Source organism: Gastrolobium bilobum, unplaced genomic scaffold (genome assembly GCF_033153095.1).
Source record: "Gastrolobium bilobum isolate Gb01-03AN ecotype WA unplaced genomic scaffold, APGP_CSIRO_Gbil_v1 utg61010, whole genome shotgun sequence".
Lineage (NCBI taxonomy): Eukaryota > Viridiplantae > Streptophyta > Magnoliopsida > Fabales > Fabaceae > Gastrolobium > Gastrolobium bilobum.
Window position 1 is genome coordinate 2565 of NW_026899569.1, and position 13195 is coordinate 15759.

General features: G+C 35.1%; 1 protein-coding gene across 3 annotated transcripts; it reads left to right on the plus strand.

Annotated features, from left to right (window-relative positions):
• The first annotated feature begins 4542 nt into the window (after positions 1-4542).
• Positions 4543-6460, plus strand: LOC133291595 (probable mannitol dehydrogenase). 3 transcript variants are annotated; one of them, XM_061489875.1, is made up of 5 exons: positions 4543-4703; positions 4864-4977; positions 5283-5796; positions 5883-6044; positions 6203-6460. In XM_061489875.1, the coding sequence occupies exons 1-5, from the start codon at positions 4606-4608 to the stop codon at positions 6425-6427; spliced, it is 1113 nt and encodes a 370-aa protein (XP_061345859.1). In that variant the 5' UTR covers positions 4543-4605; the 3' UTR covers positions 6428-6460. The 3 variants fall into 3 exon arrangements, with proteins under 3 accessions (XP_061345859.1, XP_061345861.1, XP_061345860.1); XM_061489877.1 differs by having other exon boundaries at positions 6230-6460; XM_061489876.1 differs by having other exon boundaries at positions 5883-6036; positions 6222-6460.
• Positions 6461-13195: the final 6735 nt, after the last annotated feature.

Here is a 13195-nt window from a genome sequence, read left to right on the forward strand (position 1 = left end):
CTTGATTGTTCAAGAGGGGATAGATATATCTCTAAGTGAACAAACAAGAGAACCATGATTGGAAATTCAACATGATAATATATAAGTGAAACTAGTTGAAATATTAGTATCACATGTAAAGGAACAATATCAAGGATAATCGGATCCTCAAGAAATTGAAGATCCATCATTTGACCCACTATTTGTTTTACCTATAAATACACAAGGTCTAGTGCAGTACATTCGTAGTAGGAGAGAACCTTGTTAACTCTCAAGTTGTCTCTTGTTGAGTGATATTGATCCTACTAGTTACGATAATACACTAGAAGATGTTGTTGATCAAGTGTTGCTCACGCTATGAACAATGAGATGAAATACTTGTATTTCAACTCCGTTCGGTCCTAGTAAATACACCAAGAGGGGTAAAACCCACAAGGTGCATGTGGACATAAAAGGCAAAGAGAGGATTGACAGAAAGGTGAAAACCTTCAAAGCTAGCTTGGAGGCATTTTTTGCCAGACGCCATGCTTGAGTCTATCCAGATTCTCTTAGTTGCTATAAGTCTCAATTATGAGATTTCATTTTGGGAGTTGGATGTCAGGATATCTACATACAACAACCAAAAGGGTTTATCGCAAATGAGTAGGAACACACGGTATGCAAGTTGTGAAAGTCTATTTCATAGACTTAAGCAAGCATCCAGGTCTTGAAACATCAGTTTTGATCAGGTTATCAAAATTTTGATTTTGAGAGAACCTTGATGAATGATGTGTATTTGTATGTAAAGGATACAACGGAAGACAGTAGCTTTTCTGGTACTTTATGTAGATGATATGCTCCTTATTAGAAACAATGTGGAGGTAATATCAAGCATAAAGAGTTGGCTAAGTTAGTGTTTTGGTATGGAAGTACTGGGGAAGCCAATTATATTCTTGGTATAAAACTCTTATGAGACCGGAAGAATAAGTTGTTGGCATCACCTCAGGCTACTTACATTGACAAAACCCAAAATTCAACATGAGAATTCTAAGAGAAGAATTATAATTCTCAGATGTGAAATTCATCTTCCTAAGGAGTGACCAAAGACTTCTAAGAAGGAAGAATGCATGAGCAAGATATCTTATGCTTTGGCAAAGGTAGACTCACGCATATCATGTTGGGCGTTAAACCGGACATCTGTCACGCAGTGGGAGTAGTGAGATAGTACCATTTTGAACCTAGAGGAATACTAGATTATTGTTAAGCATGTACTCAAGTATCTTTGGAGAACGAGAGATTATATGCTGGTTGGGAGTCTTGAAAAGCTGAGTTTTCAAAAATTCAGTTATTTCAAGTGGATATTGACTCAAGAAAATCAACCTCGAGCTATGAGTTTTTCACTAAACTCAGATAGCATTAGAGGTGGATCTTGCAGACCCAGTTACTAAGAGTTTGCCTGAACTTGTGTTCGAGAGGCATGTTACTTCTTTGGGTCTTAGGAGGATCCCAGACTTGCATTAAGCAAGTGGGAGTTATTGGTTTCATTGTGCTCTTGGAGTAAGACGATGAAACAATAAAATAATTTTCTGAATTTCATAAATAAGATTTTATTTATTTAATTTGCGCACTATTTACAAACATAAAGGTCCGGATCAAATTGTGGAGTATATGATCATATGGATACGTTCATGGAGGACATGATCATAAGATCTCACAATTGATGAATGGAGTCACAGCCATTAAATAAAGTTGGGCACTTCATTCAGGCTGCAATATTTTATGAAGTGATTTTGTCCGAATCATTGTAAAATATTGGTGTGAATTAACATTCACATTGAAAGGATCAAGGAGAGATTTGATTAAGGTTGTTTTTCTGTCATAAGGTATCAAATCTCCAGTTAACTATAGTTATGTGATTGCTCTTAATCCTGAGTTTATTATAAATAGGTAATCAAATAGTTTTCATTCTTTGATTTACCAACGGGTGAGGTCCGATCTTTTGACGGCCAATAACTCGGTGTTTTGGGAGTGAGATTATTTGATTATCAGTATTTATGAGATAAACAATAAGGAATTTATAGGAAATGTCCCCTTGATATATTTCGGTACTTGGATATTAAAGACACTGGCCAGTGCATGTAATCCATTAGAGAAATTATCAAAGTCAAGGGAATAAATAATTGATTGGGTTACAGAAAACTAATCAATGAATTATAGACATTCTATAAAGGGGCAATGCATATTAATATTATAAAGGTCATTAATCTTGGAGTTCACGTTCGGGCTTTTAGTGGAGTAGCACCGAATTAGATAATCTTGTAAAGATTATCAGGAGCCTTGATCAATGACAAATGGTAGGTCCCCAGGCTAGCTCGAGACAAGGGATGAGGTATATTATCAGATGATGATAGCTTATGGGCTACATGGTCTTGGGTTTACGAACTCAAGTTTGTATCTTAAAGAGCAAGTGGGAGATTGTTGGATATATGCTCTTTTGGTCACTAAAGTCCTATTGGGCTTCAGTGAAACTTGAGCCCATGAGGCTTAGGGTTGAGTTATGTCTAAGACCTAAGCGTATATATTCATAGTTTTCTCCTCTTGTGCCTCCAAGGTGAATAGATCATCAGAAACAAACCCCAAGAGGCAGACGTTCATCATCCGAACGGTTGCCCACACAACCATCTCATCCTCCTCGAGAGATAGTCTTGAAGATCTGCCACAGTCCAGCTTCAAGGAGGTTGTTCGTGCTGCGGCGCTAAGGTGAGCTGTTCGTGAAAAGGAATCCTACAAGGGAAGATTCTACACGACACCTGCGCACCGAGAGGTAATTGTGAAACAAGGATGATTCGGTAAGCATACCAATGTACTAGGTCCTAAACCGCTTTCGCATAAATCTAAGATTTCCTTCAATATATATATATATATATATATATATATATATATTGGTAACAGTTTTAATATTTTCAGTTTTAATTAAATGATGTAAAAGCAAACAAACTTGAGAACAGTTGATTGAGAACAGGAAAAGAAAGAGAGTGATACAAGTATTATGTTACCGCAAACAACAATCCTCAGCTAGTCAGCTATATACCCATCGATACATGTGTAATATTTTTTTTATTTAAAAAAAAACAATAGGCTCCATGAATATGTCTTCACTAGGAGTGTTCATCAACCGAACCAAACCGATTTAAACTGCGGTGACCGAACCGAAAAATCGATAACCGAATAAATTGAAAATCGAAAAATTGAAAATCGAAAAAAAATCGTAAATTTTAATTGGATTGGATCGATTTTTGGATTGGTTGATGAAAATCGATTCAATCCAAACTGATCCAATATATTAATTTCCCTCTACCTATTTGGGTCTTTCCCCAATCATAGCTTAAAAATTTTTAAACTCAAGATACATTAAACCATCAACAAATCCAAGAAAAAACCTAGCCACGTCTCATCAACAAAATTTTATCTGTGTAGAGCTTCATATCTTATTACCCCAAAAAAGCTATATTATCGTTTATTGATGCTTTTGTATTTCAATTTTTTTTTTTTTTACAAAGCCACTATATACAAAAGATGTTATTTGCACAATAATCATGAAATAAATTTTAAGATTTTTAAAAAACCAAAAATCGATTCAATTCAAACCGAAAAAATTGGATTGGATCGATCGGATTTGGAAAAAAATCCAAATCGAATGGATGATTACATGATTAAATCAAAGGAATTGGATAAAATAATTTTTGCTTCTAAAACCAATTCAATCTAGACTCCGAACACTCCTAATCTCCACCGAAAAGTAAACTTTTTTCTTCTCCCTCAAGTAAAATAAGAAAAGTAAAACCCAAAGAAAAATTGTGTGCTGTATTAAAAAAGAAAGAAAGAAAAATTGTGTGGAATTTATCCTTTAATTTTTGAAAGGTTTAGAGGCCTGTCACCCTTTTACCCTGGGCAGGGTTCCACCATTGATAACGTGTATTCCACTATTTCATTTTTGTACACAAATCAAAAGTCCACAGTAACCCTAGTACTACTTGACTTTTCTAAATCGACAAGCCGCCACCATTAAATGGTTACCTTTCCCTTCATCAATAATAGTATATCCATGTTTTCTTGTTCGGCAAGCATCACTAGTAGATAGTGGATACTGTAAAACAAAAAATTAAAAATCATCCTGCCTACCCTTGATAGACAAATAAAAGGAAAAAAAGAAGCTAGAATTACATCTTTTGTAATCATTTTGATCAGGACTAATGATTTAGTAACCTAGACCCAATGCTGGTAAAAAAAAAAGTACGCCTCTTTTTGTTTCATTGAACTCAATTATTGTTTCTGAATTTTTTTATTTTTTTGGATAGAATAGTTAATCGTAGTGCTTCTTGAAGATGGTTTGGTTGGCAAACTTTGACTTGAACCCAAAGACGTTAAGGAGAATGCAGAATCGTCACCAAAGACGTTAACATTCAACAACGTCACCAAAGACGTCAATACAACCCTCGCTGCAGCACTTATAAATAGCTCTTTTGCTCCCTTTTCCTTATTCCTTAATCTCACTCACATACCCTTTCTGTGGTACCCTTAGACACATAACTCTTCTCTTCCTTAGTCCTTTGGAATTCCTTTCTATTTGAAATATAACAGATTGAAATGGCATCACAACCTGAAATTGAGCATCCTAAGAAGGCCTACGGATGGGCTGCTAGGAATACTTCTGGTTTTCTCTCCCCTTTCAATTTCTCCAGAAGGTTCACTCATCTCTTCATTCAATACATTTTTTTTTTTACTTTTTTTGCTAATTTTGCTAGCTCTTTATTTCTCGTTTTTCACTTATCACCGAATAAATTTTTTTGCTAAGAACGAAATTGCTTGCTACTTAATATAGATTTGGTTCGTAAATTTTTTCAGGGAAACGGGTGAAAAAGACGTGGCATTCAAAGTGTTGTATTGTGGGATATGCCACTCGGACCTCCACTCAGCAAAGAACGAATGGGGCTTTTCCACCTATCCACTAGTCCCTGGGTATGCTTTCCACTTTTATACCAATGTTTGTTTCAATTCTATCAATTGGGACAACGTGTATGCAATTATAAACACTTTTGGTTTCTCTGTTTCACGACATTTCGTTCATTAGAAAATTCTCAATAAAGGATGGTTTATCTATAAAAAATTCCTCATTATCTCAGATAGTAATGTGCGTATTCCAAGTTGAATACCCAATCTAATATCAAGTTTAGTAAAAAGGCTGCACTTGTTTTTCAAATATTAAAATGGAATCTCAAAGGGTAAATTCAGTTTATTCTAATTGGTGTACAAAATACATACAGGCATGAGATAGTTGGTGTAGTGACAGAGGTGGGAAGCAAAGTAGAGAAGTTCAAAGTTGGGGACAAGGTTGGTGTGGGGTGCTTGGTTGAGTCCTGCAGATCATGCCAAAATTGTGCTGATAATCTTGAGAATTACTGCCCCAAATTTACTCTCACATATGGTGCCAAGAATGTTGATGGCACAATTACATATGGAGGCTACTCTGACTCTATGGTTGCAGACGAGCACTTTGTAGTTGGCATTCCTGATGGCTTACCACTTGATGCTGCTGCTCCTCTCCTTTGTGCTGGGATCACAGTGTATAGCCCTCTTAGATATTTTGGACTCGACAAGCCTGGTCTTCATGTGGGTGTGGTTGGTCTTGGTGGACTAGGCCATATGGCTGTTAAGTTTGCCAAAGCTTTTGGAGCTAATGTGACAGTAATTAGTACATCACCCAACAAAAAGGAGGAAGCAATAGAACATCTGGGAGCTGACTCGTTTCTGATAAGCCGTGACCAAGATCAGATGCAGGTACATACCATTTGGATTGTGAATACATTAATTCCTTTCAGAAATTGACAATGATGATTAATTAGCTAATTTTGCACATTTTGTAGGCTGCAGTGGGCACTTTGGATGGAATTATTGACACAGTTTCTGCAGTTCATCCTCTCCTACCTCTGATTGGTTTACTCAAGTCCCATGGAAAGCTTGTGATGGTTGGTGCACCAGAAAAGCCTCTGGAGCTGCCAGTCTTTCCTTTACTTATGGGTAAGCAAGTGAAAAATATTTGCATAGGTTGTGTACTTATGTCTAAATAATAAGTTGATGCTTTGAAGAGGCATGTGAAACCTCAAGCCTCGTAAGGGATGCATAAGTGCAAAATGCTGACACATGCACATGTGAAAACTTAAATCAACATTTTGATGCTAACAAGTATTTTACATCATTGGCAGGGAGAAAGACAGTAGCTGGCAGTGGCATTGGAGGGATGAAGGAGACGCAAGAGATGATTGATTTTGCTGCTAAACACAACATAAAACCGGACATTGAGGTCATTCCTATTGATTATGTCAACACAGCAATGGAGCGCCTCCTCAAAGCAGATGTGAAATATCGATTTGTGATTGACATTGGAAACACACTCAAACCAAGCTCTTAAATTTTGCACGATTTAATTTCAGAGAATGAACCTTGGGCGAAGAAATTAATAAGAGAAAGATATGATAGCTTTCAGCCTACCATCGGTCATTTGGAGTTTCAGATTTCGATGTATTTTTGTAATGTCATGTGTTGAATAAAAAAGATTTTCATTCTAATCTCACATTGAAAATATTCCTCGAATTACCAACATAATTTTGCTTTTTTTATATACAAAGATGACAATGAGGTGTGAATCTATAATCTCATGGAATCTACCACTAGTGGAGCCAGCCTCCCAAGTCAGTTAAGGCTAAAAAAAATATAGCCGGTGTCAAATACTAAAACGTGATAAGTTGTTTTGTCACTTTTTCAATGTAGCTAATTTTTGAATTTTAGCTAAAACTAAGTGCCCATCCAACTAACGTGGCTCCGGTACTGGAATCTACCAAAATTGCTCTTTGCTGGACCAATTTCAATGGCTTTGCAAACAAAAATTTATATTATGTGAAAAATGAGAAGGAATTCCAAGTGTAATTTTATTTTTTGGTAAATTTTCCAAGCGGAATTTAACAGCTTGATTTACTTTAATTTGTATTTTTTTTGGGCAAGAAAGGAAATAGATTTCTTCTTGCAGTCCTTGAATTAAAAATTTCACATAGTTAGGCAATGAACTTCAAATTAAAAAAGAAGATTTTTGGTGTCTTATTGAACTTTTGTACATGGTAGCTTCACGTAGTAATAGGATGGTGAACAATTATATATGTAACTTTTCTTTTTAATAAATATGATTTTTCAATTCTACAAATAAAAAGAAAAGAAGAGGGCTTAATAAAATATGAATTTATTTGGGGTAGGATATTGTGATATTGTAACAACCAAGTATAGTTACTACCAATGTTACTGCCAATCAATTTCACCGTTAGATGAGTTATTTTGATCCGACGGTTCAGATTTGATCCTTATATAGCCTCTTTCTCTCCCTTTCTCTCTTTTCCCTTCTCTCTTTCACTATACTCTCTACACATAGCTGCCGCCACCGCCGTCGTTGTCCATCGCCGTCGTTGTCCATCGCCGCCACCGACAATAACGCTCAAAGATTCCGATCTCTCTCTTTTTATTTTGTCCCGAATGGTTTGAAAAGAAGGGAAGATTGTTGCCTAAAGCTGCTAGACCTCCTCCAAAGCAAAAGGATAAAGTTGATAGTATTGGTCGGCTGCCTGCACCAACCAAGCCAATTCCATTTTTAGTTGAAGGAAGCGAGGATCTTCCAGTTCATCATCTTAATTAAATAAATAACATGTTTGGTACAATTTTTTTGGAGTTTGTAATTCTTTATGATGTAAACGGTTTTGACTCTCACAAGTTTTTTATGCAGTCTCTTCCAATGGAGATAAATAGATTTTTAATTCAGGATGAGATAAATGAATTTCCACGGCTAAATTCTTATAGCATATTTGAATTTATATTTTGATACTTCACTGTAGGTCAGCAAACAGTAACGTGATTTTACGAAAATTAAAATTAAAAATTGGTATCTCTTTTCAATTTAATCTCAATTTTCTTCCTCAAGCACCATAAAGAACCTTGGGATACCCGCTTTAAAAAGTGGAATTAAAATAAAAAAGAGCACAAAAAGGTAAACCAAAGATGAGCCTGTGCAATTTCCACGCTCCTAGTCTAAAGGGCTCTTGCGTGAGGGGGCGTGTTGAGATATATAGTCTCACATTGATTGGATGGGCAACTAATATGGCTTTTATAAGGCCTTGGCACTCTCACCCCTTGAGCTAGCTTTTGGGGTGGTGTATCCCAAGGTTCTTTACAAGCATGAACCCTAATCCCAAATATTCCAATTTTCGTCATTCACTCTCTCGCAGAGCTACGTGCTCCTTCAATCGCTCGCACATTCGAAGCTCCTTGCGTCGACGGCGGCGGCGGCGATGGGCGGGGTCGGTGATGGCCAGCGGCGGCTATGTGTAGAGAGTATAGTGAGAGAGTGAAGGGAAGAGAGAGAAAGAGGCTATATAAGTATAAAATTTGAACCGTCAGATCAAAATAACCAATCTAACGGTAAAATTGATTGGTAGTAACTATACTTGATTGTTACAATATTCTACCTCAATTTATTAAAGAATAAATTACAAATTTCATCTTTCAACTTTCAACTTTTGTGCGTTTATAAAGTGAACTTTGAGATTTACAAATATATAAATCTGTTGGGAATCTTGGATATATATATTCAAAATATTTGTGGACTCTACTAAATGAATGATAGCTCAGTTGGCGTCAGGAAACTGAGCAGGTGAGTGTGAAAGCATCTATTCGATCCTCTCAGTACCATCTTTGGTAGAAATTTAAAGCCTTAATCCCGGGACCCGCTCTGAATCGGACTAATCGCGAAGTGATAAACCGATGGGAATATTTCTAAAAAAATATATTTGTGGACTCTTATAATAATAAACTTATAATACTAAAGTAGATGAAGAGAAAGAATTTAATATGATTTGGCAAAATATGCCTATGCCCATCAGTAAATATAAGATTTATTATGAGAAATTAGAGTACAAAATATAACAATACTTGGATTTTATATCAAACTCGAGAACTTTGTATATACCTTTTTATTAATTTATTCTTACTGTAGAATGTTTTCTCATACTTTCTTAAACATGTCACTCACTATACTATTTTTCGCTATCCTCTCATTTTTAGGCAAGCATGAAATTAATACTGTAGATACAATGTATGTTTTGATGATTACAAAGTGGCAATAACAAAAAGAGCATAGTATTAATCAAGAGCAAAAATCATCAACCATATGTAGATATTGAAGATATATGATGTAGTCACACAAGAAGAGTAATAACATATCAAAGTGGCAAGATGATTGGATCAAGAGCAACAAGGAATATTTAGAAGACCAACACTAAGATCAAAGACAACAAACCATTGACAATATCTAAGAGAAGATCAATATCATAACCCTGGTGAAAAATGATCAAAACCAACAAAGTGTCAAGCATTGTCATATCCAACAAGTCAAAGCATCAAGCTCAAGTAAAGATCCAAGACACAAGACATGAAGCTAAGTCTAAAATCATATTTAGAATATATCTTTAGGACTTAGAATATATCTGAGTGTATATGGTAGATTGCATTGCATGAGCTCAAAGTTATTTTTCAAAGTAAACATCTATGATGCACGGACACGGGAAACGACACGACACGCCGACACGTTAATTTTAAAAAATGTCATATTTCGACACGTTGGGACACTTTTTGATATTAAATAAATTTTTTAATATATATAATATAATTTATATTTAATACATATAAGAGTCCATAATAAGATATATAACCAATCAAATATTTAAATTTCATATAAATAATTTTTCGTACTTTGTTAATTTTTCATGTCAAAATTTCATAATAGAAAAAAATTAATTTACAAATTCTTTCTTTTATATTTAGTTAACAAAATAAAATTAAGATTTAAAAAAAAAAACGTGTCTGAAAGTGTCCTAGTGTTGACTGCGTGTCGGAAAAATATGTCGAAGCGTGTCCGAGCGTTGACCGCCTGTTCGCAAATATTGACCACGTGTCGGAGCGTGCCGAAACGTGTCCGTGTCAAACACGTGTCCGACACGCAAATTTTCCAACAAATTGCGTGTCCGTGCTAGGTAGGTAAACGTGTTTTTCGAATTGCATAATCAAAACCTTTATATACTTGAAAGAAATTTGAAAAACCCATGGAAAAGATCATTGACATGTTTTATAAATTCAAAACATATTTGTCAAGTCAAGATCTTTAATAAAAAGTGGTTGGAAGCAAGTTAGAACACATTTGAACTTAGAATTTGCTGAATAATTTTGCTGCTGCTTTCAATACAATTTTTCGTATTGAAGATGATGGATTTAGATCTTGTGTTTTTCATAAAAGTTGTAGATATTTCTTTTATCTTTCCAACGAGACCAAGATAACATCAATCCAACAAGAATAGCTCAAGTTATGCGCAAAATACAAACCAATATTATTGTTGTCGTATTTCCAACCTTTCCAACAGGTTGGGACTCGATTCCTTATCATAAGGAATCGATTCCCACTCTCTGGAAAAGTTGGGAATCGATTTCCCATGCGACAGAAAGCCTATAACGGCTATAAACGGCTAGTTTTGTTAAAAAACACTCTAAATACATTCCTTATGACCCTAAAACGTTAAGATCATTATTCCTACACATCCTAAGGATGATTTGAGAGCTTCTACACTATCATTTGCATATTCTTTCATATATTTCAAAGACCAAACATATTTGAGCTCATATCTTGAAAATCCATATACTCATAGTGCTTCAAGTTGTATATCCACACTTTGAGAGTGTATATTCATCTCCAAATATTTCTCTCTTTATATTCTTGAGTTGAAAGAGTTGTGAGATCCATTGTTTGAGAGGTAGCCAAATACCTAAGTAAATTTGGAGTGAATTATAAAGTTGCCAAGTATCCATAAACTTGGAGATTGTAAGGTATCAAAGAACCCGAAGTCTTGGAAGATTTTAAAGGTTTGTCAAGCACCCGTGAAGCTTGACCATTAGTGAAAGAGTTGATCGAACGGCTTCAATCTGGATGTAGGTCACAAGTGGTGGTGACTGAACCAGGATATATTGTGTTTGCAATTCTCTAAACTCTAAACTCTTTATTTCTAGCACTTTAATTGCTTCCTTGATATCTTGTATGTGCTAGAACAATTATCCTTGTCTTTACACCATCGGCGAAAAAGACATTGCACAGGCAGACACCACTTGTACTCAATTTTGATTTTCCTTCAAGATTTTGAGACTACACAGGTTGTTAGTACGAGGTTTTTTTTAAAAAAAATTAAACTTTACGCATTGCTTTTTTTAACGAAACTTTTTTCAAAAGTTAAATCTATTTCATGTTTGGATGGAATGTATAGAAAGGACCTTTGAATAAAAAATTAGTTTGTATGTTAAAATTAATAAGCACTTTTTATATAAAAAAAGAGAGTAAATATTCTTTTTGTCCTCAGCAAATTTCACGATACCCGTTTTAGTCTCTAGCAAATAAAAAGGCCTATCGTGGTCCCTAAGAAATTCAAAATGGACCCCTTTAGTTGAAATTGTGGTCCCTCACAAATTCTAAAAAGACCCATATTAGTCCCTAAAAGGACAAAAATAGGTCTATTTTAAATTTTTTAGGGACAACGATGAGCCTTTTTATTTGCTAGGAACTAAAGCGGCCATCGTGAAATTTACTGAGGACCAAAAATAGTATTTACTCGAAAAAAAATACTAAAATAATGAGGATAAGTGATGATAGTGATGGTAGTTGGGTGAGAATGGTGGTGGTGGGGTTGAGGCAAAATTTAATTTTGAAAATAATATTTTGAAAAAAATCCCATGAGTTTGGTATAGTCTTATTAAGTCTTATTTTCTTAAAGTTGGTTTTTCAAAGTGAACCTATATACATTTTTTTGTTAAGACTAGTGATAAAAGAAAAGTGCATATTATATATTTATAAGCAGATGATCTCATATTCAATTGAAATTGTAGTATTATTTCTGAAGCATTTAAAAGTTTCTATGATGAATGAATTTGAAATGCCTAAAGCATTCTAACCATGTCTAACATATTTTCCCATTGCAGATTTGATAAAAATAAATAATACAGTTCAAGAGATAAGACGACAAAGTGTTAGATTACAGAAAGATAGGTTCTAAAATAAATAATAACACTTCTTAAAGTTGATTTTATAGTGTTAATATTTTCAATTTTAAATAAATGATATAAAAAAAAAAAAAACAAAACTTGAGAACAAGAAAAGAAAAATTATGTCGAATTTATCCTTTAATTTTTGTAAGGTTTAGAGGGGTTGTCACCCCTTTACCCCGGGCGTGTTTCCACCATTGATAACGTGTATTTCACTATTTCATTTTGGACACAAATCAAATGTTCACAATAACCTTAGTACTACCTCATTTTTTGAAATCAACAAGACGCCACCGATCAATTTGTTACTTTTCTCGGGACATTGATCATACTATCATCTTTAATCATAAAATATATCTGAATGTTACGGATTCCAAATATTCTTCTAAACTACCACGACACTGAAGTCATTAGTAATATAGCGACTACGAAGAAACACGTGGCACATTTTCAATGACTTGAAAAGCGTGGGAAGCATGACTGGACCAAAGTCGCTACATGGTGTAACGACTTTGGTATGAATGTGACACACGTCAACTATTCGACTAGAGTCACTGAGTAATGTAGTGACTTAGGCCATATGAAATTCTTTTTATTTGTCACTGGACCAAAGTCGCTATATAAGAAAGCGGCTTTTGCCTACTACCTATCCACCTTTTCAGACGCGTGCAAACAGAGGACACCAAGCCACTTGAAGAGCAAACAAGTGTTCCACACCAAGCCCTCTCCCGAAATGGCTCTCTTGAAGGTTGGTTTTCAAATAACCCAACCCATATATATCCTTGTATCCCCTCAGATTGCACATGCAACTCTTTAAAAAATACGTGAAACAAGGAACCTTTGTTGTTCAAGTCATCAGACCACAAGGTTTTCCCTTTCCTCTTGGTCGAAGATCAATTAAAGGTCAATTGAAGATGAGGCTTTCCACACAGACCACTTCGCCTAGTGTTTCCCTCAAATTTCCTTTCCTTTCCTTCAGCGTTGGCCCAGTCCTCAACAAAAATAAGGGAACCTTCATTGCTGCAGACTTAAGTTCCTACCCAAATCAACATGCAGGCACAAC